At 39.6% G+C, this 26,648-nt stretch overlaps 1 protein-coding gene across 3 annotated transcripts in view; it reads left to right on the top strand.

The window, feature by feature from the left end:
* CERS6 (ceramide synthase 6) overlaps nt 1-18,408 on the top strand; it is a 132,344-nt gene extending 113,936 nt beyond the window's left edge. For 2 of the 3 annotated variants that reach the window (XM_087731288.1, XM_087731286.1), the window contains 3 exons: nt 9,044-9,200; nt 10,215-10,238; nt 13,136-18,408. In XM_087731288.1, the coding sequence (XP_087587414.1) occupies nt 9,044-9,200; nt 10,215-10,238; nt 13,136-13,297 (343 nt within the window). In that variant the 3' untranslated portion in view covers nt 13,298-18,408. The remainder of the gene's footprint in view (nt 1-9,043; nt 9,201-10,214; nt 10,239-13,135) is intronic. The other variant, XM_087731287.1, reaches the window with a different exon arrangement.
* Nucleotides 18,409-26,648: the final 8,240 nt, after the last annotated feature.

Genomic DNA, 26,648 nt, shown 5'->3' with positions numbered 1-26,648 from the left:
GTTTATCAAGAGCATTTAATAAAGTTTTTGGCAAGCTAACTACAGTATATTTGACGAACTCATAGACTTCAATTTATCGATTAAAAAGAAGGTTTAATTAACTAAGTCTCCATAAATTTACTCACAACTCTTGTCTTGGCTCTTTAGCAGAGCATATATAATGTTGTCATCCCATTTGCTTTTGACAAAACATTATCTGATGTTGTCCCTCCTAATGCCTGGTTATTTTATTTCCTCAAATTCTTCACAGTGCTTGTGAACTCAGGCCTCTGAGTGCTACATGAAGCAAAGCTGAAGTGTTTGGAGCCGAGTTAATACTGATCCAGCTATTTACAGGGAAGCTATAAGAAATGGAAAGGTTACAGGTGTCATTCATCATTGTGGGTTTGCAGTGTAAATGACAAAAAGTGGCATTTGCTCAGTGTTTCCATTTTTAAGATTTTCATATGATCACAACAGGAAAAAATTATATGAAAAAAGATTTCATCAGACTTCCAAAGCTGATTCTTATCCTCATTTCTAGTTTCTACAGACTGTACCGTGTGACTGTAATAATGCTTTCTGTTTGTCAAGGATAGGCGGTTCAATCAGCATTCTCACTTTCCTCCTTTTATTATGAAATATGTCCTTTCTAAAACCTGTGCTCTGATTGAAAACAGGACAGAAACCATTGCTGTGGCACTTCTTTTGCTCAGGATTATTCTGATAAGTGTAAATGTCCCAGGGGAAGGGAAACAACATTGGTGTTTTTCCTGTGGCCAGACACGTTAAGCCACTCTTAGATCAGCTCAGCAAGGCATGGTGACTGGAGTGTATGGATGACCTGAGGCTGAACTGAGGGTTGCCTCTGCTGTGGTAGTTAGCTTCCCGTATAAGCTGCTTTGTAGTCAGCTGAAGTTCTCCAGGTCTCTGAAGCTGCACCACTTGCAGGAAGGAGGGGAGAATAAAAGAGGCTGACCATGGGGAATTCGAAGCTTGACTGTTTTTTTCCTAAGAGAGAGGTATGTGAGGAAACTTTGCCCCAAAATACATCTTACAATCAAAGTGCATTGCCCATTCTGTGGAGGGGAGAGCTGCACTGGTACAGTAGTACCACAGACAGCCCCTGCGAATGCTGACAGTCTAGGTGGCTGTAGGTAGTTCGAGCATGTGCAAACATTCTACCTCTTCTCAACCCCTTTTCTCTTAGAGGCTGTATCTGTAGCACCAGGGTTTGCTGATGTATGTGGGACATAAAAATCATAGCTGTACAAAAGCAAGGGAGTGTGATAGCTAACTTAGCAGCTTGAAATAGTAAATGGCTTTTGAACACCATGATCAACAGCCGTGATCTAGCTAGGGTCTCATTAGTGCTCAGCTAGGAGGAGCTCATTGTGGCTAAACACTTTGGGAGAATCCTAGCACCTATGTAAGTGAGCACGTTCTGTTGGTTTTGTCTGTGTTGCACAATGGCAGAGTTTGACCCATAATAGCTACGAAGGTAGAGATCATTATTAAGAAAATGGGATTAAACTGAAAACTGTTTTAAGGCTGATTTGGTGTGGAGGAAATTCTTATGCTGCTTGTGGGGGCCAAGGTACAGTTGATTGGGTTTTCGGCAGTGGTTTTTTTTCCCTCCCCATCCGCATCTTTTGGCATTTCTTCCACAACTGGACCGTAATACTTGAGTCATTTGTTTGAAAGATGAGTCCTTGGCAGACACTGTGCCACCACACTTCCTTAAGCTGCATGATCTTTATGGATTTTAAAATTATTCCATTATGCTAGGGACGTGTTCTCAGAACTAGACGAATGAATCCAGAGTGTGGTACCCCTACTGTTGGTGATGTGTAAGCCACCTGAAAGACGTTGAGTACCTGGCAGAGAACTGGCTGCAGCTGTTCTGTGATGTTTTGTGGGCTTTTGAACTAGTTCTGTTTAGTACCTGAATTTACAGAAAGTTTGGGTAATCTTTTTCTCCTGAAATGTCTGCCATGGCATATAGCTAAACACAAGGCAGTGTGTCAGTGTGGGCTCCAAAAACAAGAGGAAGAAATATTCCTTGAGCAGAGGTACTGCGCTTATTTTTAGTCAACAGAAAGAGGCATGGGGAAGGCTTTTTTGTTTTCTGCTACTCTTCTGCAAAGATTGGAAACTGGCCTCCTATAGTTTACAACAAATGCCATTCCTATTTGGAGAATAACATGAACCCTAGACAAATGGATCTTGATACGTATTTTCTGTTGCTCATATAAAAGTTTTATGTGTGCCTGGAGATTTTCAGATTTGGAAGTGTCATTCTTAGCATAACGTAGTTTCTCTGTGCCTGTGTTATGATCACAGGCCTTTACACAAGCATTTTCCCAGAACACGTTACCGATATAACATTTTGCTGAGTATAATTACATTCTGCTAGGAAATTTGAGTTCTCTCCATATCCTAATGTCTATTGGAAGACTCTCCTGAGATTTGAGCTTGGATTTTGAAGGTTTCTCTGACCTTGTATTCTTGGTTTTTTTCTATCCACAAGAGTGGAAATACTATTATTCATACCAGTGGCTGCAAAATCAGTTAACAGGCAGTAACTGTTGATGAGAAGAAACTGAGTGAAGAGAAAGGCACAGCTGAACCCAGGACAGTGACAGCTTGATCAGAATGGTCTCTTTTACAGTACATCAAACATGAATAATTTCCTGCCTGTTCCATCATTTTAGTTAAGTAATTGGAAATCCTATTGATCTGTGTAGGGCTTAAAATAACACAGTCTCAGTGGCAGGGCTGTGATTTCTGCAAAGAGGTATTGTTCCCGATTAGTATTAGAACAGAAGCCACCCATCTCTACAGCAGCTGAGCTTGTGTTAGCACCGTGTTAGGAAATCCTCTGATGTGGGGCTGGTATGGATGAGCAGAACTCTACATGATGCTGAGGTCACTGATAAAACTGAAGTGTGTGGATTTAATGTTTCTCTGAATACTGACTCAAGAGTTTATATCCCTTCTGTTGCTGCATTTTGCCGAGATCTTTCATCAACTTACTGTCTAAAAGAAGAGGGTAATGAGCATCACCAACCAAAAAATCTGAGGAATCCATCTGAGATGCTGTTGATATATCATCTCTCTCCCCCCCACCCCCCGTCCTTCTTTCCCTGTTTCATTGATGCTGTGTGGGTGACTGGTTCATCTGACTCTTCTCAGTTACAGTAGGTCTCTGCTGCTCCCCTCATATTTGCCATGCACTGATTAGTAGCATAAATCCTACGCTGGGGGTCTGAAAACCTAAGAGACAGCAGGATCTGAAAAGGGAAACCAGCTTGTTCTTCCACTCAGCAAGACCCAAGAAGCATCTGTTCAGAGCAGAACAGTGATATAGACACAGTCCTAACAGCAGCTGGCTGAGCTGAAACTCAGAAGAGAAAGAAGTTGGCAGTACAGCCCTTTATGTACTGAATTTGCTATAATTAAATATTTAACTGTGCCGCTGCTGCTTGAGAACTCCAGGACATGCAAGTGCTATAGACCAAAGTTTCTTGAATTTAATGATTATTTTGCATATCATTTCATACCCTTCTCAGGTAAGAAGCTGGGTAACTCATCTGAAGTCTCTCATGCAGAATCATCTGTGTGTCAGGTCACCTGTTGTGTAAAGTTAGCTTAGCATTGTCATTATAAGTAACTAGGACAGCCTGAGATATGAAGTTGTATTAGATTTGAATCGAGGTCTAAATCCCAGAGATAAATCTTGACTGCTGATGAAATGTAGCTGATTTATCATCCTATGGCTGATCAACACGTGCATATAAGTGTGCTTTCACAATCCACTCCCTCTTCATTTGTCTGTGAATCTCAGTGATTTTTTTTTTCACCTGTCAGTTTTATGGGATCTTTTAAGCAAGTAGTCCCTAGTGTTTTATAAACAAGCTAATGAATTAATTCTCTCAGCATCTTTGTGTGGCAGACAAGATGTACCAATACCTTGTGTCCATCTTTAACAAAAAGTAAATTATGTAAAGAAATGAGAGAATTTTGGGGATCACATAAGAAGTTAATAGAACAGCTGAATCCAGAATTTAGGACTCATGACTCTGTTCTCTGGTCTTGGTCAGTTTTTACCATGTGTAATGGAGAATAAACTACTATGTTTTGAGGCAGAACTAAGTGCAATTCTTTATTTTTTAAAGGAAAAATTTAAAAAAGCAGAAACTTTGAAGCATTGCTGGCAGTAATATTGTTGGATTAGTTGTACTAAATAGGATCTGGATTTCATTAATGGCCACCTAGATGTCATTATCTATTTGCTGTGTAATGAAGGCAGTATTGAAAGATGTCCCAGTGCAGCTGGTTATGGTGCAATATAGAATACTGTTGTCTAGTATACACTTAGTAAAGGTGATAAAGACATTTATTCTGAATTATTTAGACAAGCTGGTATCATGTTTTGCTGTCCTTGGTTATACTTTGAGACTTCTGGCTATTGCACTGTGGTAACAACATGCCTCTCATTCAGCATGTTGCACGTGCAGTATGTTGGTCACTGGACAGTGCTGCAGAATTTAACGCAATGGGCAGTAGCACTCATTTCAGCTGCACAGTTTCTGCTCCTGTTGGATGTGATAATAGTGCCCATCACCCTGCTATGCTTCATTCTGCAGAGTTTATCATTAATTTCCTGCCTGTCTGGAAGAATGCCTACTCTTTCCACATGGCCTTCTTTCTCACCTCCTTTCATTCCTCTTGGGATCCTTTCAGAATCAAACACAGCACGTTTTTGCCAATATTCAGACAAATATAAATCAGCATTTTACTCTTCCACCCATCCCTCTCTTTCTTTAGCTCTCTTCCTTCGTCTCCCTTTTCTCATTCCATCCCTGGTGCAAGACAAGTGATCAACTGGCCAAGAGTTAGTAACTGCTATCCAAGAGCCTGGACTTGTGCCCACTAAGTTGAGGGGAGGGAGCGTAATCTTATCTGAGTCAGTGTATAGACCTGTTGCCGATAGCCTCCCAAGTGCTGCTTAGCTGGCTAGATGAAGAGTTAGATGGTGAAGAAAAAACCTCTTGTTATTGTTGATGTGATGCAGCTGATTGTTTAGTAGTTGTTGAAAATGTGTTAATTGTATTCTGAGTGTTCAATCAGAGTGGTAGTACAGTAAATACAGAATTACCTCTCCCAGTGGTTCAGATATTGTGGCAGCGTTCCTGAAAGTCTACCACAGATTTCTGTAAGAGTAGATTGGATCTTAAGTGGTGAATTTGTTTTCACTTGCCTTCATCAGCCACACGACATAATTCAAAATGCTAAACTGACAGCTTCACACAGCCAGGTGCACAACCTCGCTTGAGATGTATTTAATGAGAGCAGAGAGAAGAATACCTTCCATGAGATTCTGTTGTTTTGTCCAGCTATCAAAATCTTTCAGGGCCTCAGAAAAACTGCTACAGTCCAGAACCTGTCTTCAAAAGCAGAAGCTAACATTTTGTTTCAAATTGGAGAGACTTGAGAAATGCTGACCAGAGTTTTCAGAGAGGTAGAGCACTTGCAGCTTAAAGTAATTTCTCCCTGTGAGATCAAGTCCAGCTGTTGCAAGTCAGATAGCCAAAATCAAAGTTTCCACCATTCATTATGAAAAGCTGGGATTTAACCACTGGAGAGCTTTGCAAAATTCCAGCAAGCATGTTTGCAGGTTTAAGTGCCTGACTGCCTTTTTGAGTATCTGAACCTAAGATTTATTTGCATATACATTCCATAGGGACTTCCTGCTTGTGTAATCCATTCTCATGCTGCTTTTTCCAGTGTATTGGTTAAAATGCTTCCATTGAGTCCTTTCAGCAGTGGAATTGGTGGAAAGTTGTCTAACCTTTCTTCCCTCCCTTCCTTCCTCAGTCTCTACAAGTAGAATTTCTCTCTGTATTCTGCCCACTAACCTTATTATGACATGAAATAATTGATTTATTCTGAGCGAGAAGGTTTATTTGCTTTCCTCCATTCTTTCTATAGTTTTCTGTATTTTTCATTCAGCTTCTGCTCAGCCCTACATGCTTAGACATAGCCTGAGGTCCATCTGCACACCTAGCCTGCACGTCAGGTCACTGACCCCTCTTAGCATTGCTGAGCAATTAGTGAGATCTTTTGTACAGCTTTAATGGAGAGTTCCAGTCCTGTCCTTAGTTTGACAGACACGAGCATGTTAGAAAGAAGTCTGCTTTTTCAGTGAAGGTTTATTTCCCATATCTAATACACATAGATGAGTCATTTGCACAGTGAAACTGCTTTTGGAACCAGAAGCACTCTTTTTGGCCATGCTGTCTTCCTGATATTTTGGACTTCTGCAGGAACGGACCATCTGCCTCTCTAGTACTGCTTTTTTGACTTGACTCTTATGGAAGTCCCCAGAGGTGAATTTGGCCCAGTGAATTAAGAGATAAACAGAAATCTGTAGAAACTGCATTTACAGTTCTGGAGTATATAAAATTTTAGACATAAAAAAAGACGGTTGGATGTAAACAATGGTAGCTTTACATACAGGAGTTGTTGATTTCAAGTTTGAATTTGATGGAGTGGTTAGAACTGAAATAAGTATGGTGAAGTAAAACAGTGCTGACTACAGCTGTGTTTTGATATGCGTGAGAGCATCCCCTTGAATTATAAAGTGGGGTTTTGCTGTGCCATGTAGAGCTACCATTGGCAGAACAAATTACACAAAGCTGGACTGAAGAGTTTCAGCTGACAGAAGCAATAATATGATGGGGGTTTTGCAAACTGGAAAACAGTTTCTTTTTCTGATGTTTGCTCCATAAACAGAAGACAGTGTAAAAACACAGCTGTATAGTAAGGTTATAAAACATCCACTTCTCAATAAATTACGAAGCAAATGTGCAGTTGTGTGTAAGAAGGCAAAAATAAAAAGATAGAAAATTTATTATGAAATGTCCTACAGTATTAAGGCCAGTGTATTAAAAATCACTGGTTGATTTTTGACCAATGCTGTTTATACACATAAATCTTTACCACTAAATGTTGTATTCTGGATTTGCTGTCTGTACATACTTCTTATTAATACTACTGATTTTTATGTTGTTGGAAAGGATTGTGACAAATGTGATTGCTTATTAAAAAGCTGAGCCCAGTATCTCTTAACTTTTCAAATGAGAGCTGTGCTGTTCTGAAACCCTTAGAGGACCTCAGTTTTATCTACCGCTTTCAGACAAAGGTGGTGCAGCCCAAGAGCTGTGCAGTCGTTTGCTTGATTAAATGTGCCATCTAGTGGCTAGCGGGTGATAGTTAATTTAAAAAAAGAGAACATAAAGCCAATAGACTTTTTAATGCATTTTTACACCAAGACGGAAAGTATGGAGGTTGACAAATCCTTATATTGCCTTCTTTTTCTCCCCCTAATGAATAGGCATTCATAGACCATTATTTGTTTCCAAAAATGCCATTGTTTCTACTGTCTGTTGTCCACGCTCTGCTCTCAGGCTGTTTGCTGAGGTCCAGATTGAAATCTGTATTTGGTCAGAATAACCAGTGCTGCATTCACAAAGCTTCAGAAGTCATATTGTAACATCACTGTTCCTGCCTGCATCTGAAATGTTGATTCTCAAAAACTTGGTTCAAATGCCTAGAACTGCCCAAATTTCATGGAATCATTGAATCATAGAATGGTTTGGATTGGAACGGACCTTTAAAGGCCATCTAGTCCAAAATCCCCCTGCAATAAGCAGGGACATCTTCAACTAGAGCAGGTTGCTCTGATTCAGCCTGACCTTGAATGTTTTCAGGGATGGGGCATCTGTCACCTCTCTGGGCAACCTGTTCCAGTGTTTCACCACCCTCATTGCAAAAAATTTCTTCCTTATCTAGTCTAAGTATACCCTCTTTTAGTTTAAAACCTTTACCCCTTGTCCTATCACAACAGGCCCTATGAAAAAGTCTGTCCCCATCTTTCTTATAAGCCCCTTTAAGGATTGAAAGGCCACAATAAGGTCTCTCACCCCTTGCCACCCCCAAATATGCCCATTGTCCACCTGTCCTTTATGTAACTGCTAAACTTCACTCTTGCTTGCACATAAGTGGTGTGCAAATTGGATTTTCTGCAAAAAGTGGCCACCAGAGCTACCCAGTACCTTAGTGGTTAGTGCAGGCACCCAGGCTGTTCAAGACCCAGGATTAAGCCCCTTGACTGGTTGGTTATTTTGACTTTGGATTCCTGTTGGTGCTGAGGTTTCCACTAAATAGGAGTTTATGTTGAGACACTCAGCCAAAGCACCCCCCCATTCTTAGAAAACCCTGTGAGAGGCTGAATCCTGCCACGCGTGTGCCATTGTTTCACATGCCGCTGAAGTCTCACTTTAATTGAACGGTCTCAGACTGTTTTCAGTTCCACATAGCATATTATTCGTGTTGCTGATACCAACAGGGCAAAGGCATCCATAGCTGTCTACACTGAAACAAACCCATCAGGTTTGAGATTGGGTTTGAGAGAGAGGGCTTCAGCTGGGAGTACCTAGGGAGCATTGCCCAGCTCTTGGTACAGGTTTGTCTCGTGTAACGTGGGAGAGGTTGCAGCTCACTGCCACAGCCTGGGAACATGGTTTGAAGAACATGGTACTGCATGTGGTTTGCACTGTAGTATAACAGTCCTCCTACATACTCTTACCCTGTGCTAATATGGAGGTACAAAACCCCTACTGGAGGCAGTTGAGATGGAAGAGCTTTATTTAAAAAAATGGAATAAAGTAATCTTTGTTGTTAATCAGGGAAGGAGTTATTTGAGACAACCAACACCTGCCAGCTTTATAAAAGAAGAGAAGAAATGCACACTGAGGATCTTTGTTTTCTATATGTGATGTTTGTGAAATTAAAAGTTAAACACTGAAAGCAACATTTTGATATTGTTTCTCTCTGGAGACACCTCCGGGATTCAGTCCAAGTCATTATTACTCTGAGAACCAATTGTCTGTGTTGATCCCCTCTAATCAAGTACTTGTCATTTTGATTTAAAAAAGGCTTCTTTTAGATTGTTGGCTTAAGGAAAGTGTTATTATTTTTCTGTCCCTTTTTCTCCTAGGATATTAAACACAACATTGTTTGAACTGTATGAAGCTCTGGGCAATTTTCCTGCCTTGTGGGTCTTCAACGTGCTGCTTGTGATTCTTCAAATTCTGCACTGTTTTTGGTCTTACCTAATCATAAAGGCAGCCTACAAAGCTATTTCAAAGGGCAAGGTAAGAAAGCATGGTTCTGTTTCATGTTTAGGATTTTAACTTTTTCAATATCAATACAGAAGTCACTGACTTTTTGGTTACTTTTTCTTTCTAATCCATAACACATTACTGAAGACACATGTTGTTTTACGTAAACTTTTCTTCCCTTTCATGGAAATGTTTTTCCACTCCTAACAAATGCCAGATAAGTTAATATACTCTTTATAGTGATTGTATTTACATGTGCTTCCACACTTCTTTTTTATAATCTGGTACACTGAACCAAACTACATTAAGGAAATTGGATTTAAAAAAACGCAAGCAAACTGCTTTCTTGGTGCTGCCAGTTCTGCTTTTTGTCTTTGTAGTAGTTGTTAGCAAAGCGTTCATTTCCCAGCCTGTAGTGATAGTAATAATAATACAAGTTGAAATTCTGCTGCCTTTGCTAGTGGCAAAGTTACAAATCACAGCCTCTTTTGGGTTTTGGTATTAATGAGGTTCTGTGAAGAGCTATGTACTTTCTTTCTAGGATTCCCACAGAAAGACCATTTGGAATAAAATTTAGTGTCTTGCTGCAATTGTTATATTTGACAGGAATATATAATCCACAGAAATGTTGGCCCCATTACACTTGTGCAGATACAGTGTTCATATTTAGATGATAGAACTAACACTTACAGATCATGTAAAGTACAGGGCTTTTTGCCCTTAAAGAGTAGAGCGTGAGAGTAGATCTTTTAGACATGAAACCATCCCCGAAGTGAATGGGATTGTTCTGCAGAAAATTGCTTTCTGTGAATGTACTGGAGAGCTCAGCCTTGCACTGGACGGAGCCCAGAACCTGCCACTGACTCTGTATGAAAGACAGCGCATTCGTGAACTGTATTTTGCCTGGAAGCCACACTTTAGTCTCCTCTGCTTTTAGCGATTATTAGCTTCAGCTGTCCTGTCTGAATTACACCAGTGACTTCAAAGAGTGCTTCGTACTTTTTCTTACTCTGCTTGTTTATCCTTTCTCTTGTGCTGTGCTGGAAGGCTGGGAAGTGGAACCCCTTGCATGTAAGTTTCTTTAAGTTTTCTATGCAAAAGATTTATTCCGTGCAATACTGGTGTTTGTGGTTTTTTTTTTTTAATTTGTAGTTTCTGCTTAGTATTTTTATCAATTGTTTGTATTTATATATTTAAATGAAGGCTATTTTTAAAGGCCATTTTTACTTCTTGCCTATGCATTGCCTAATACCATTCAAACCCACTTCTATCTGTAGTATCTGGGTGCTGTTATGTTACAACCTTTTTTACACACATATATATCAGGAGGATAAGCAGCTGCTCTGTCACCATTCAGGAAGCATACTTGAGAGCCTAAGTCCTCTGCCTTGTAATTCAAACAATTGCACAGGAGAAAATGTAGATTGTATGAGAGCAGAGTTAGACACTCGCAGTAAGACAGTGACCAGATTAAAGATGCTATGTATGACGCATACACAGAGGATTCTTCTTCCTTCAGATCTTAACTTACTTCCTCACTTGCAACCCCGTTCTTTCCATTTCTGCCGTAAAATAAAGTGTTTTCACAACACGTTACAGTTATCATACAGTAGATCTTCATCCATAATTATTGTTTTATTTCTGTATTAATGGTATCCGTCTTTGGAACAGCTCAGCTGATAAAGGAATTTAATTTGTAACTAATTCTGATCATCTATTTCTTATTCGCTGTTATGCTTAGGAGTTTATAAACCTAGAGATATATTTTCTAGACTCCTTCTGTAGAAATTACTCCAGTGGGTTCTTTTGGGGATAAACAAAGAGACCGAAGTACTGCAAGATGTGTCGCATTCATCTCAGGTTTTAAGTGCAAAGACCCTAGTATGTTGCTGCATTTTAAAAATAAAGAGAGCGGACTACATGTTTAATAGAAGTGGCTGCAGCATAGAATCTTCTTTTGATTGTTTGGCTTCGGGGCAGGACCCTGGCAGAAGAATTGGCAATGAATCTAATATATTAAGAGAAAGTAAAATGATGCAAAATTTTTCAATCATCTGGTCTGCTCTCACGTTGGTCACAGGCACTCAGTATCCTGTGCTGGGCTCGTTCTCTTCTGTCTGATAAAAGGATAATTCTAAGTGTATTTCTGTATCCCCAACAGCTTTAATATAGTCCTTTATATAAAAGAAACTGAAGTAATCTGTTAATTGAAGCTGTGTAAGTATGGAATCAAATTTCTGACCTCAGCTGAAGTCCAGTTTCACGGGTATCAGAGTTGCAGGCTTGCTAGACATTGACATTAAAAACTTCACTTATTAGGAGGTATATGGGAACTGTGTGTTTCTTTTTTTTCTGTTCCCAAGCAGAATAGTGTCACTCAGGTGTTAAGATATTGCAAGGATGGTAGCGACATTGGGAGCCCCAAGGGCAAATGGCTGTTTCTGAGGCAAGAGCTGGAGAGCAGAATTGTCATGAGGGCTTTCTGGAGTAGGGGAGGATTACTGTACGCAAAAAATTACGTGCAGTGGCCCTGTTTTTTAATTGTTTTGATTTCTTTGTGAAAAAGACTTGCCACATGTTTTGCCTCCTTTGTGTCCGTTCGCTATAGTGAAGTCAATTGTAATTGCCCAGTGTGGCAACCAGCACGGCATTGATAGATTCTGAATGAATTAGGAAGCTCAGCTATACAAACAGGGGTAGAAGCAGGCATGGAAAGCTGCATCTTTAAAGCTGCATGTAGCTTAGGCTTCAGACCTGTTTCCATTTATACCTTTTTTTTTAATTCATCTGATGCACTCTTACAGGTTCTGCAGATTTTCAAGATCAGACTGGGTAGAGCTTTGCTTGACCTTACCTGACTCCACAGCTGACCCTGCTTTGAGCAGGAGGTTGGGCACAGACTTCCTGAGGTCTCTTCTGACCTGAGTTATCCCTATGATCCTACATGTTGGCAGTGCCATTGTTACCTCCCTGGGAAAAACATCCCATTAAAAACAGTGCAGGCACAGCCTTTCCTTTGCAGGATTTTCTTTTCTGTTGCCCTTGTTTGCTCTCCTTAACCTGCCTGTTGTTGGATTCTTCATGTTTTTACTTCCTTTGGGTGCACCTCACTGAATGGGGTGAAGCAAAGTCACCTCAGGGATTCTGAAGGGACTCAGGTCTCAAATTTAGTGATCTTCCTCTATGACCTTCGAAGACCTCTGCAAAGGAGGAGAGCAGGCTCCTTAATCTAAGGAACTACATTTACCCATTAAATGGGTATAAACCGGCAGGAAGGAAGTCAGCTGGAAATTAGCAGGAAATCCCTACCAATTAAGGTCAGTCTGTTTCTGAAACAGCTTTCCAGTGACATGATGGGACAGACAGCTGAACTGCTCAAGTATGTTTGTGATTCCTGTGGTAGGGACTGAAGTGGACTGTGTCCACGGTTTCCAAGCCCTGATCTCACCACTTGCCTGAAGTCAGACTGGAGTTACCTAGTGCGGTGAGTTATGTTTCGGCCAGTACTCCTGTCTTCTACTGCAAGCCCCTGTGGCCTCTAGAGAATAGTTGGGAGGTGAGGGGGAGGAAGTTGCATTGAATATTTTGTATTATCAGGTCAAAGAGAAGCACCCCAAAGGAAGCACAGGAAATAGAGTTGTAGTAGGAGGGCAGAAGGACAGGGGCTCGGTTGAATTTGGGAGCTTGGATTGTTGGTTCCTTTAGTGTGTGCACAACCCTTTGATTTGAGCACTGTGCCCTCACTTTGACATACTACCTTCAATGCGCCAGTGCAGAGTTCTCACCCTGCCTTTGCACGTGGCATATGTGTGTACAGGCATCCGTGTTTGAAGTGAGGCCAGGCAAGCAAAGGCAGAGAAGCGTGCCAGAGCCGAGATAGCCTTCAAAGCTCAAATTGAAAAATGTTTGAATTCTCTGATTCTGGCCTTACAATCACCTACTGCTTGCTTCTTTTTCAAATTCTACAGGTAGCAAAGGATGACCGAAGCGACGTTGAGTCAAGCTCAGATGAGGAAGAAACAGTACCTCGTTCAAAGACCCCGCACAGCACTGTCACCACTAATGGGACTGGCGGTGCCAATGGGACAAACGGGTATCTTACTGGTGGCACTTGCTCAGAGGAGCATTAATCCTTGAGTTCAATCATGAGACACGAACAGAATGAACTGTTTGCTACTGGAAGTAAATTATAAGTTGTGAATGCAGTTTCTTCATATATCTCAGCATCAGAAAAAATTAGGAGTATCAAAGCATTCTGATAGTGCACTGCCATATTTCCTGTTTGTGAATGAAGGCAACACACCATTCTGTATACGTAGGCATGCTGTATGTGTATGTAACTGACACAATGGGAGCAGTATTTTCACTTGTACTGTCTTTGAAATATTATTTATTTTGTATTCTTTTGGGAACTTCTGGACAAAAGGGAATATCCATTCTCAAACTTTATCTCTTGGGATTCTCAGTGGTAGAGAGCATCACGCTCAGATCTCTTCTGTCCATCCCTGTTGCTTTTGCTGAGTCTGCTATAAGTAATAGTTGCTTGATTTGTTACTTACAGTAAGATAGAACATAGCTTTATAGATTCTAGATCTGCTTCAGATATTTTTGCTATCTTTGTGTTTTAAAGTGCTGGTTTTGAAATTGCCTAACAAATCACAGTGGCCGTTCCTCCAACATAAAGTTTTAAAACACTGGATTGATATTTTAAATAGTAGGTAATGTGGTCAATTAGCAATTTGGGAAAAAAAAACTGTGGTAATTGTGGGATATTATTTTAGCATAATTTAAAATCCAATTTGGTGGTTAATTGCATTAGAAGTAGACTTGTTTAGTTGTGCAAATACCCAAAAGCATTGATGTCAACAATCTCACTTTTTTTTTTTCCTTGCAATTTTTGACCTCTACAGATTCTAGCATTTTGCAGAGATTTCATGTTGAAAGGTGTTTGTTCAAGTGCACCATTGTGAATCCACACCTCACTCCTGAAACTGTTCTTGGATATTCAGATGGATGAGAGCAGGGGTGTAATGGAAAAAACAGCAGATGAAAAGTTCATTGCTTCCTCGGACACAGTTCAGTCTGGGTATCGTTCTTATAATTATTGCCACTTTTTAGTCGGCTGAAGAGAGAGAAGGCAGAATGTCATACATTACTAGAAGCAGTTTATTTTAAATGCATGAAAAATTCACCAGAATTCACTTAACAATTCACAGCAAACTTTGAGCACTCAGCAGTATTTCATCACCTCTAGAAATAAAATTAAGGGTGTTTATAAAATAATTTTGCTCTCTGTTTTCATCCAAGATTTACAAACTGTGTCCCAAAGAAGACAAAGTAACACCCAAAATAAACATCTTTTTTTAACATTATATACACACTTCTTCCAGTCTTTAGATCAAAGTTTGTTGTAGGATGCTAAGGATCATACAACTCTTACAGGACACTTTTCTGTGGTATGTGATGGCAGTGCCAAAAGTAGGCAAGGTTCTTGGGTAACAGACTATGCAACCTACTGTTCAACAGTATTGTGTATGTGCACACAGAACCAATGTGCTTATAGACCAAAGACTTACATAGATTAAAAAAAAAGGAAGAAAAAAAAAACAAAAAAGGAAAAAAAAGGAAGGAACAAACCAGGAAAAAAAATGTGTGTCTCCTATATACAAAAGGATTGGAGTGCCATGTTCAGATGGAACTCTTAGCCAGGAAATATTTCTGATTCCTTCCACCTATGCAAATAGCAAAATATAGATCATTTCTGATGCCATAAAACATGTTTAAAGGCTCTATTTTATACAGACTCCATTGAAGAAAGTTGTGTTGCTGCTTCTTTCTTTTGAAAAATGAGGTTGGTCCTATTCTGGTCAGTCTTGAAAACTTCTGAAACCTTTATTATCCTTAGGGACCCTTGTGTGTTAGCAAAAAATATGCTAAAAGTAAGGGCAGAATGTCGTGAATGAAAATAGTACCTCCACTTAGTAGATCATAAAGGTAAGAAAACTGAAAAATCATAAATTCTAGAAGAGCTGTCAGTTTTACTATCCACAGAGCATCTTTTGAAAAAGCCAAGTAACCTTGTAATTCAGCAGCTGCCTAGCTTATATGTCCATGAATATATCTGAGGGAGCAAGGGAGTCCTATTTAAATCTTCTTCTCCTCCAAAAGCTTTTCTGCCTCTAATTTTTCTCATCTGTCTCCTGTGCCTCTGATTTCATAGAGTTATCTGCAGGGCAGGTTATACATGTGCAAATACACCAATTGCAATAGAAAGTGTCCCATCCACAGTATTTGAAGTGGCAGTTGTTTCATAATTACTGTCAAAATGATACCAAGATTTTAAAACAAAACTGTCCTGGGGTATATTGAATGAACATTATAATTTCTGATATCTGACCCGCTGAGATGGTCATTGGTTTACACACACCTCTTTCATGGTGTTGATTACTACCTCCACTGGACCATTTCCCTTCTGCAAAGGTGGTTACAAAAATGGCATTCTGGCAAAATATTTTGTCTTACATGGGGACAGAATATTGCTCTGAACTATCAATGTACACAACATACAGAACACACAGTAGTACTGTAATGTTGTTGATATCAGGCCAGAGAGCAGTTCCCAAAAACAGTCCCTGTGCAAGAGGCAGGCAGGAGACCTTTGGTCTCTATTGGTCCTCCCCAGCTGTGCTGTATAGTGTTAATTCAGATGTACCGTCAAGGCTACAACCCTTGAGATGATTCACCATCGCCAGCTGCGTATGCTTTTAGTGTACCCCCACTGTTAAATAATGCAACTTGGATTGAAACTCTTCCTTTGAGATTTAAATTCAGTTGCATCTAAGGTGCACTAAAGCATGAACACAATAACCATGGTTCAGCTGACGCCCAGTGACTGACTTATCTTGTATAAACCTGGCATTTTGGAGTCCATTCTTAGCAGCCTAGAATAAATCTAATACAGATATGTCTGGAAAATAGGTGAGATGAGAGATTCAAATGACACATATGCGGAAATGGGATAAGAGAGCAGAAGCATTGAGAACTTTGCTAAACTTTGCTGAACAATCACTAAACTTTCAAGCTACAATTTTTTTATGGAAATTAAAAATTTACACAATTTTTTCTGTCTTTAGTGGGAAGGACCAAGTGGTTTAGTGATCATACTTGGCAGTGTGTTTTGATTCATTGCTTTAACCAATGGATGTCAAAACTTCGGCTTCATCTTCCACTCTGCAGAGAGAATATCATGCAACTATTTCCTTTTTTATTTGAATTTGTTTGCTTCTCTGCTGAAGAGCTTTGCAAGGTGCTTTTGGAGGCCATCAAATATTTAGAGGATAATCAGACATATTCCAGAAAATGGATTGAAATGATTCACATGGCTCATGGTAAACGTGAGATCTTAAAAGGTTCTGTATATTCGTACCTTTTGTAGAATTGTCATTTTAGTCATTTTAGAAATGAAGGTTTGTACTCTATAACCTATTTGTCTTCAGCTTCTGTGCTCCCTTTTTATAGTACAGTACACAACACAGTGGTTGAGATGTTGAAGTAGAAAAATGAGGAAATGATACGTAGAGTTTATTAGTAAATAGTAAGAATTTGTCTTCTCTCCCTAGCCAGCCCAGAATATAGCAAAATAAGATTCAGGTCTCCTTTTGTTTACTGTTTTCCATGTTGGCATATTTTGTACCAAAAGAAAAATATATGGTGGGGTTTTTTTTCATAAAACCCTAAAAACAAACGTGGCAGAAAATGGTAGAAATATCTGATCAAACAACAAGAGTGGACATTGGAATCTTTTGGATCTTGATCAGTGTTAAATAGCGCTAGTTCTAAAATACCAAAGTGTCCCATGATGTTTCCTTGTTGCCATTTTGTAGTTTTTTCTATATGTTATTTATTTAATGATTCCAGCAGAATTGGAACAGGTGTTGCAGCTTCAGATGCTCCTGTTTCAGCCTGTGACCATTCTGTGTGATTGCCAATGCCAAATCCTTTTTCTGAGACCCAAGTACATGCACTAAAGCTTTGCTTACAATGAAATGATTCCTGTCTTAAATCTGTATCTGTTTTGAGTGAAAATCACTTTCTGGTTCTGAACAGGACACAACAGCGAAAGCCATTACCCTGCAGCAAATGTCAATGATGATCTACACGGGTTGATTTAGACACCGCGTGTGTTTTATGTAGCGTATTCTAATGCCTGTTTCATTCATCTTCTCATTACTGCAGCCTTCTGTATTCTCAGAGATATATGGGTTACCATTGGTTTTCTACAGTTGATGCTTTGGTATTTTTTTAATCTCTTTGCTACAACTCATTTTTGTATGTCTCCTACTTCTTGTGACATTTGTGCGAGAGGAGCTATCGAATACTTTTTACCCTTCCTGTAATGTAGACCCTCTTAGGCCTAACTTCAGCGTTCTGCAAACTACAGTTGCCTTTAAACCATAAAGCAAAACCAGTTTGTGTTACTTGTTTTGACTGGTTTTGATTTGGAACAGGGACCTAATGGGAACTTCAATAAGACAACCTTATTCTTTTTTTCTTTTCTTTTTAAAAAGCACTAGTGGAAGTTTGGAAAAGTGGCGTACATGTATAGCCTTTACATAGTAAAGATTTCTGATTGTAGTTGCAATGAAAACACAGTGTTTGAGTGTGTCTGTACACAATTCTCAATCTTTGAAACGGCTATCAATTAAAAAACGGTAGGAAATACTATGAAATGATGTTTTGGAGCCATGTCAATGATCACACGTCAGACAAAAGACCAAAATTACTGTCTTAAATGACCTAAAACTCTTTGTGCAACAAAACACATTTTCTGGCTTCTGTTGAGCTTCAGCTTCTGCAGTCCCGGGGTTTAACTTTTATACACAAGCTTTCATACTGTACTGTGCATGTTGACTAGCTGTTGCAAGTCCGGGTGAGGCAGATGACAGTATTTCACCTGTGTTTTCATTACAATCCTGTGCTTGAGCAACTCTTTCAGAAATGCAGTGATGTGTAGGAACTCCACTGTCCCAGACACAGTGATGTGCTAGCTAGAAGTCCTTTCATGTATAGCTGTTGTGTAGAACTTTGGGAGTTATTTTGTGTTTAACTCGGTTGGTTTTGGTTTTGTTTTTTTTTAATATGGAAAAAAACTATTCCTCATAAAATCTCTGGAACCAATCAGTATTGTGGGCTATTTTGATTTGGAGACACTTTCATAATAAACATAAGTATTAGGAATGTAGTGTCGGTTTTCTTCTCTTTTCTATGAAATGCAAACAATGTTTTCCTTTGTTTTAGCTCAAAGATTACCAACGCTGCAGACTCCAGCATTTTTAGAGCAGATCCAAGTATGTCTTTGCTGAGTTCATCACTGCAGTATTTTATGTTATTTCTTGTATGAAACTGTTTGTAACAGTAAGTATTAGAAGGACAAGTTCTCTCTATACAAATTAAAATATTTTTATTCAAAAAAGATATTTTGCTAGGATTTCAAAAGTAAAATTTTGAATGTTCGTTATTTCTGAATGTCCAGCTGGACCCACTTTGGAAAACCTGTCTTTTTTCAGTCTAGGAGGTCAGAGTTTCTTAAAAGTAGATGTTCATTCAGATGTTTCAAGCTAAACTGTCAGTCGGCAAAACACCACCTGCTAACCACTTCCGGAAGAGAGAGAAGAGGGTTACTTGTACAGTGGTTCTCCTGAGAAAAAGCTGCCGCTCTTGGTTTTGCCAGGGAAGCTGCATCTTTCAGACCTCTACCATTAGAGCAGACTAGATCTGCTTGCTTATTTATGGTAGGATTCTGTGTTTTTTTCACTACTGTTAAAAGGAAGAGGGGTAAAGGGGTTTGTTTTTGTTTTTGTTTTTTTAAACAAGGAGCTATCTATGTGTAGCAATGCACCGAGCTGGAATTGCTTTCATACAGTCACCAAAGTAAAGCTAACAAAATACCATTGTCAAAGTAAAGCTAACAAAATACCATTGTCAGGCAGGCTCTGATGCAGCATTAAAAGATGATGAGGAAGTACTTATAAATGGGATGAATGAAAACATTCTTACAACTTCAGCAGAAAATTGAGGCAATGTAACTCTCGTAACAGAAATACTGGTTATATAGGAATCCCCACACCTCTGTTGAAGTTTCGCCTCTAGAAGAGAAGTAAACCTGGGGATTTGCATTGTGTGTAAAGAATTAATTACTGTAGTTGTTAATATGTCTCTATAATAAGATATATATAGAATCTTGTAATGCATTTAATACGGTATTTAAATTCTTGCTTATTGAAGAGATTTATTAAGAGATTTAATTACGTGGGAATTTGTCCAGTTGTATTTGTCCAGTGTAACGTCTTTTCCTTCCTATTCCACATATACCCCTCAACTTACATAGCACAAGGGAGAGCCACTGTGTACAGAAAATGGCTCACGATAATGTGAAAAAAAGCAAGAATTTTTTTATGTACTGCCTTTAAGTCTGTAAGAAACACGGTGGTTCTCAGAAGAAGTTGACAGGAGGCCTGTGCTGCTTTAGAAGAGCTAAAAGCTGGTGACGGAGGCTCCTGTGGTACAGGTGAGTGGAAGGAATCCACATGTGTAACTGTGCTGGATGGGCAAATTGCCGCCTGACTTGGTAGCTCATCATGCTGTGATGGACAGAAGCTGGGAGCTTGTGTGGAGGGATTCCTGCTGCACGTTTAGTCCCAGCTCTGCTAGTGTGGGTAGAGGGTTGCTGTTTCCCTAATTTATGCTGGTTTTTTGGTCCTCTCTGTGCCCTGTTCTGCAGGATGCTAGTCCTGCCCCTTGACAGATTTTACACTGCCTACCCTTGTCAGTGGGTTACCTTCTTAATTACCTTCTGGATTTCACAGAGCAGGATGCCAATTTGTGCTAAGGTATAGAGGAGTCCAGGGTGGTTGTCACATGGTCATCATAGACCACAGAGTTTTCCACAGAGTTCTGATGCTGGGGAATTTTAAAATGTGGACACACTCAATATTAAAAAGTATGAGAGATACCAAATGAACATTGGTATGTGTAATGGGTATGAAGCTGGAACGCACGCTGGGCAAACTTCCATATCCAGACTTCTCACTGGTGATTGCCCTCCCCCCTGGACTGTAAAATCCACAGATCGCAGCTCTGCGAAAAGTTAATTCCAGTAATCCAAAACCTATTTGTGCAGAGCAAATGAATAAAACAATAACTATGTATTAACTAGGCAGAATAATGGTGTGCCTAAGGCACGTGCCATGCCAGGCCTAACTGCAGAGCTCTGCCAGCAGAAGACAACAGTGCCCACGGGAGGCCTCTCCACCATGCAGTGGAGCAGGGAGCAAGGGTAAGGCTTGCACACCTTCCATCTTGTACCGTAGAAGGCAGCTTTATCACTATAGGATAAAATGAGCTTGAGGAAAGTGGTTTATACCTATCTTCTTCAGCCCTGAGTCTGCCAAGCTGTTGATGATTCTTGTAGAGGGATTGCTGAAATTCAGAGTTGTGTGCAACACTGAGGTGTTTGTAAGGTTCTGACTTTCAAATGTAATTGTCTAGATGTGACACAGAACCATTAGCTTTTAGTTACTGGGAAATGCAAAACAAAATCAAGTATTTGGTATTGTAGTTCTTCTTATCTGTAAGAACAATACGACCAACTTGTAATGGTAGTGCTATAGTTCACTAATTAGATGAAAAGATAAGGTACTTTCTAAAGCTACTTGCTTGCAACATATTTACGTTCCCAAATTAATACCCCCTCCTAAACATCTGAAAAACAACATTGTAGTTCTGATATTTTTTAAACACTTCCAAGTATAACGTCCTCTCCCTAGAAAATACTATGCAGCTTATTTTTACTCATTCCAAAATAGGACTGAGTAAGGTTCCCCCCATACAACTGCATGACAGTAGCATTTCTTGCCATATTTAGGCAACTTTTTGCAATCTTTTCACATGAAAAAAGAATCCTAAAATTTGGAGGTGGCATGTGATCCTTCTTTAATTAAAATTGCATTATCTCCCTCCTGTACCAACCTAACTGGCAACTTTTGTCCTGTTTCTGGGCTTGTTTTGAAGATAATCTCCCCTTTTAACTCCCAGTAATAGTGATTTTAATTACTGTTGCTCTTCTAAGGTATCTTTGAAAGAGCTGCCTCCTACCAGAAGGGCTTGCTATTTTATAGTTATATTTGCATAGTCTCTCATCTAATTTTAATTTAAACTTAATTCAGCCAAAGCATTTAGGTGGTACTGTATCTCATTTTTATATGTGGTTTCTCACTGAACAGTCTCCAGGTGAGATCAGTACCCATAGCTGTTATTATACAGGACAACCCAATCCGTATGCCAGCTTCAGAAAAAAAGGATTTGCACATTAGTAGTCTAGATCACTTAAAAGGTAGGTCCGACATCTGGTACTTCAGCAACGTTGAGGAAGCGATGACCCGAGTTGTGGTACCCCCTGCTCCGGGGGGGGATGTAAAAAGCAGCCAGGACTGCTGTGAACTTCACGTGAAGTTCTTTAAATAGCTGCTCCCCTTTCATAGCAATTTCCTACTAGCTGAATCCATTTTTTCAAATTAATTTTGTAAAAATAAAGAGTATGTGAACATTGAGATTGCTCATAATTAAGCTGTGATATTCTATGCTACTCTTTCAACTAGTCCAAGCATCCAGTACAAAATGAGCTGTTTGGCATGGGAGAATTCTTATGTAAGAACTCATCTGTAAGATTTGACAGGTAACTACTATAAAATTCTAACTATATTGTTTGGGAGAGAAAAAATGGATTGCTAACAGTGACATCAGCTGCCATCTGGATAGGATTAATGCACAACCAAAAGCAAGATTGGATGCAAATTTTTAAAGCTTTTTCTGCCCCACACAATATAGTCGAGAAATTATAGGGGAGGGAAACTTCAGCAGGAGCAGCTGAGGAAAGTAGACCCTTTTTCTCATGTAAATTGCGTGAATATTGACTGCAAATTTGGTATTTTGATTCACTGCAATGCCATTAGCAGAGCAGTTAGTGAAGGTGGTCCCTACTGTACTACAGTCCAAAGCAGACTGTCAGAATTATGGACTAACCTTAGAGAAGGCAGAATTATGGACTAACCTTAGAGAAGGCTGGAGCCTAAAATGACAGCTAATTGCTGCAGAGTTGCAGATGGCAGCATTGAGGATTGCATGTCAGAAGAGGTTTTCCCTCTTTCCTTTAGAAACGCAATTTTATCAGAGGGCTTGTCTGCCTTTGCCCTAAGTATAGGAAAATACAGAGCAGTAAGTCATGCTCATACTGATGACTAATGTTAAAAGAATACAATTACCAGTTTGCTGCATTGTCTTTCCATTAATGGGGCTGTGTCAGACATGGAGTTAAACAAGCAAGTTTATCTCTTGTTAGCTTCATTTGGGAAGTTATTTGCCTGGTTTTATTTTTAACCTACGAGGTAAGCATTTACTTGAAGGTATTGTGCTTTAACTTAGACAGCTAGTACACCACCCACGAGGCCACCCTTTTATCTCTTCTACCTACTCCTCGCTTTTAACCAAAAAGTTAATGTATGCAGTCTGCTCTTACATGCCTGGAATCCTTAATGATAATCGCCATCAGCGTAAAGCAAGTGTAGCATGCTTCTAAATCAAAACAATAATGATGTATAGTTGGTGTTCATTCAACAGACCTGTTTCTCTGCCAAGCCAGTTACTCCAGCTGAAGCTCTGGTGCAGAAGATACTGGATAGTGAAGAACTGAGCCCGTGATCCAGTAGCCAGTGCAAAAGAACTCATTGAGGCAAGTCAAAGAGCATGTTTCCATGTAGAGTGTTATCCATCAAACAGTCACAAAACAGATGAGTCAATAGCAATTAGCATCATTCAACATGCTGTGACTGAAGAGGAAGGAAATCAAATTAACACTAATTGTATCTTCTTTCAATGCATCATTTCAGTGCATAGCCACTTTAAAATACATATAAGGTCATATAAAAAAACACCACACATTTGCATGATTGATTGAACAGTTTTTAGCAGTCTCTCAGTCTCCCTAACAACTTTTGAACCCGCTGCTCAATTAGTCCAAATATGAAAAAGAAATTATGTGGCAGCTGTCACTCTTCTTACAGTGTACTAAAAATCAGCAACCAGGTAAAGGAGAGAACCACAAATCAATGCTTGGCGCTGGAGGAAGGGTAGGCAGAGTGCAACCGTTGTCCTGTGGCTTTAGCAGCAGCCAAGCAGAGGCTGAAGTAGCATAACTCGGGAGTGGTGCTGGCTCTCATCCAGGAGGGAGACTGTAAAGAAGAGCTGGGACATTGCAGTGAAGAGAATGGCAGCGTTTAAGCATAAAACCACAGATCTGTAGGAAATCAGGCTTCATTACCTCTGCTTCTGCTGGAACAACTTGTTTATAAGCTCAAGATTCTAAAGGGTTCTTTGTGTGAAATTGTTAGAGTGATTAGGGATAATAAGAAGGACAAAAAGAATGGGGTCTGACTGGCAATCAGAGCCATTCCCCCCAACCTTTCAGGCATACAATCCTATTCAGCAGTAAAGCCTGATGTAATTGAATTGCAACTATTGCTTTCAAAAAGGTAAGAGTATTACCATAATTATTTAGTATGGTTTATTCATACAGTTAAAAAACATAATGTAATCTGCCTGTGGGCCTAAGTGATTTATGTGTGCATATGTTTATTATATCGGGTTTGGCAGGGCTTTTAAAAAGTTATAAATCACTCACAAATGAGTTCACAGTGATTTTAGAGTATTATAATGACAGGACTAATTTAGACAATATCAAGGTACTGAATAAATTCACGAAGGTGATTGAAGCATTAGAGAAGACAGTAAGTAATATAACACAACTGGAATATGACAGAAGCACAGCATAACTTCCATGTCTGTCTTAATTTTCACAAGTGTAGCCCTTACTTGTTTGTTTGCTTTTTAAAATGTCTAGCACCATCCAGGAGGTTTTACGAAAAACGTCAACAAACTCAGCTTAACCACCTCCACTCTTGGTTGAGTAGGTGTGTAATAAAACTGTTCTGTTAGCCAGAAGGACTCTTAGAGTAATTTGATTTCTTTTCAAATCTGACCTCCAGCTAGCATACAAACAACAATTGTGATTAAATGCACTTGGTACATATGTTATTAATGTTTAATATTATTTTGTCTTCCCAACAGTCCTTAAATTCACAGTGTATTTCCAATATCTAATAAATTCAACACCTTTTTTTCCAGATTTTTACATTCTATTATGAGATAAATTTGATGAGGTGCTGAGCACCAGTACATCAGCATTTTTCTGTATGGTCAGCATTAGTTGATGGCCCACACATTTCAGGCTTGAGCCTTGGTAGCTAAGTACATGTCAGCAGTTTGAAGGGGAAAGCAACGTTCAGGGTTGGGCGAACAGATTTATGAAAAAAGGAACAGCCTTTACTGACCTTCACTAGAATCTATGTCTGCCTTAAGATAAACCTGATCCTGCTAACTGATGGAGTACTAGCACCAACTGAAGTGGACGGGTTGATTGTGGGTCATAGTCCCTATGCTGCATATTGCTTTTGAGCTCAAGAGCTTTCCCATATGCTCTTTGGGGCATTTCTGTCTGTGTGTGTAAGCTATCCAGTACACTGGGGTCCCAATAATTGTATCTATTGGGTCAGTATATAGTATTATCCTAGTTGTCCTGACTGTTACTGGATATCGCTGTATTGTGCAGCTTCATAACAAATAGAAAATTTCAAATTGCCACATATCCAGGTGTGTGAAATTCTCTAAGTATTAAGTGCATTTGATAAAGGCACAACGAGTTTAAGATTCTAAGACACATCTTCAGCTAGCATGAAGGCTGTTTTAGGGATGTCACAAGCCAGTTTTACTTCATATTTTATGATAAGCAAAGAAACAAATCTATCGTGTATGCTTTCCTAGCTTTTACCTGCTTTTGGAATGCCTGGCTCTGTTTTGGAGGAAGTAAGATCTGCATCTGATTTGCCTTGGCAAATATAAGCAGGTTCATTATTCAGACTCCAAAAGGAGCTGTAAAGGTTTAAATTACACACAATAAACATTTCAAACTTTACTTCTTGCTTTAGGCATATGCACGGAACATTTACAACCAAGCATATCAGCTTTTCTAGCAAATAATTCCTACAAATGTAAATTCCAGTGCAGTGGTTGTCATATATTTTATGTTCTGTGCATAGCAATCTTGGCAAAGTAGTTTTGTTAAAAGCCATAAACCAGCTACTCATGCCTCGGATGAACATGAAAAGAAAATGGCAGTAAGTCTGAGCATTTGTCTTTGTTACTCAGAGTGTGTGTCAGTTTTTTTCTCCTGTGAAGATGATGATCGAGTCAGATATGCTACAGAGTGCATCTGAGCAGTGTGTACACCCTTAACGAATAAACAGCGCCATTTGAAAACATGGAAATGAGGGGGCTGCGTACTGCCTGCCTTTGTGCTTCCATACAACAGCTGTAAAATATTTGGTTGAGCATCCTGAAGTTCTTACTTTCCAGAGCAACTAAGAGCTGCTTGGCACAGACAGGTGGAGGACAGGAGTATGCTTCAGAATGAATACGGTCATTCCGGATACAGGGGCGATGCCATTAGTGAGAAGCCAGGAGGGACAGGCTTTCTAACATGGAAGGTGAGGGCTTCTGTAAAAGGAAGGAAGAGGAGATACCAACAAAGTAGGGTAATTAATACAGCAGTTGTAGCTCCTGGGAGAGAAGATAAAAGTGTGAAATGCAGAGCTGGCCGAATGCATTTTTTTTTTTAAATTACTGGCTAGTCTGTTGACCTACATAAAAGTGCCTACAGAATTCTTTTGGTGGTAGAAGCAATTAATTGAAAGAAGTACCTGCTATTTAAATATTCCTGCTGGCACGGTTGACGAGGAGGCAAAATCTGCTAACGAACAACTAGACGCAGTACTTGAAGGCAGTCTCCCAGCCTATGCCTCTGTTTGTCCCGTTGTCGGTTACAAAATTCTCAGAGGGTACACAGGGTTTATGGACAGGGCAGAAATTGAGGCTCTATTTCATTTGAGATGTCATTATAGAAATGCCTAGTAATCTCTGCTGCCATTCTGTTCTAAAATTGTAATCAGCTGGCACCTTTACCATTCTTACTGCTCGTTTTGTGTATAGCTGGCTGTAGGACAAGAAAAAAATCTATAGAGCATACAAGGAAAATGGTACATTATTTAGAAAATAGCAAGTTATGCCCTATAGAGAAGAAGAAATGGAAGGTTTTCTCTTTTTTGGAGCCAGCATGTGCAAACATGGGTTACTGGTTTTTGTTAAGATGCACTTCAGCTATCTCATAGAAGATTGAGTGCATAGTCTGTGCTGTATCCAGCAAGTTGTACTTGCATTTAGACAGTGATTTAAAGTATGGTTCACATCAGGCTGGGCAATATTCTCAACTGTAGTAAAAGTATCTTGTCGGCATCGCCAGATTTAAACATGCCT

Source organism: Nipponia nippon, unplaced genomic scaffold, assembly GCF_047370975.1.
Source record: "Nipponia nippon isolate SJK-2023a ecotype South Korea unplaced genomic scaffold, ASM4737097v1 scaffold_5, whole genome shotgun sequence".
NCBI lineage: Eukaryota > Metazoa > Chordata > Aves > Pelecaniformes > Threskiornithidae > Nipponia > Nipponia nippon.
This window is presented reverse-complemented; position numbering and strand designations above follow the sequence as displayed.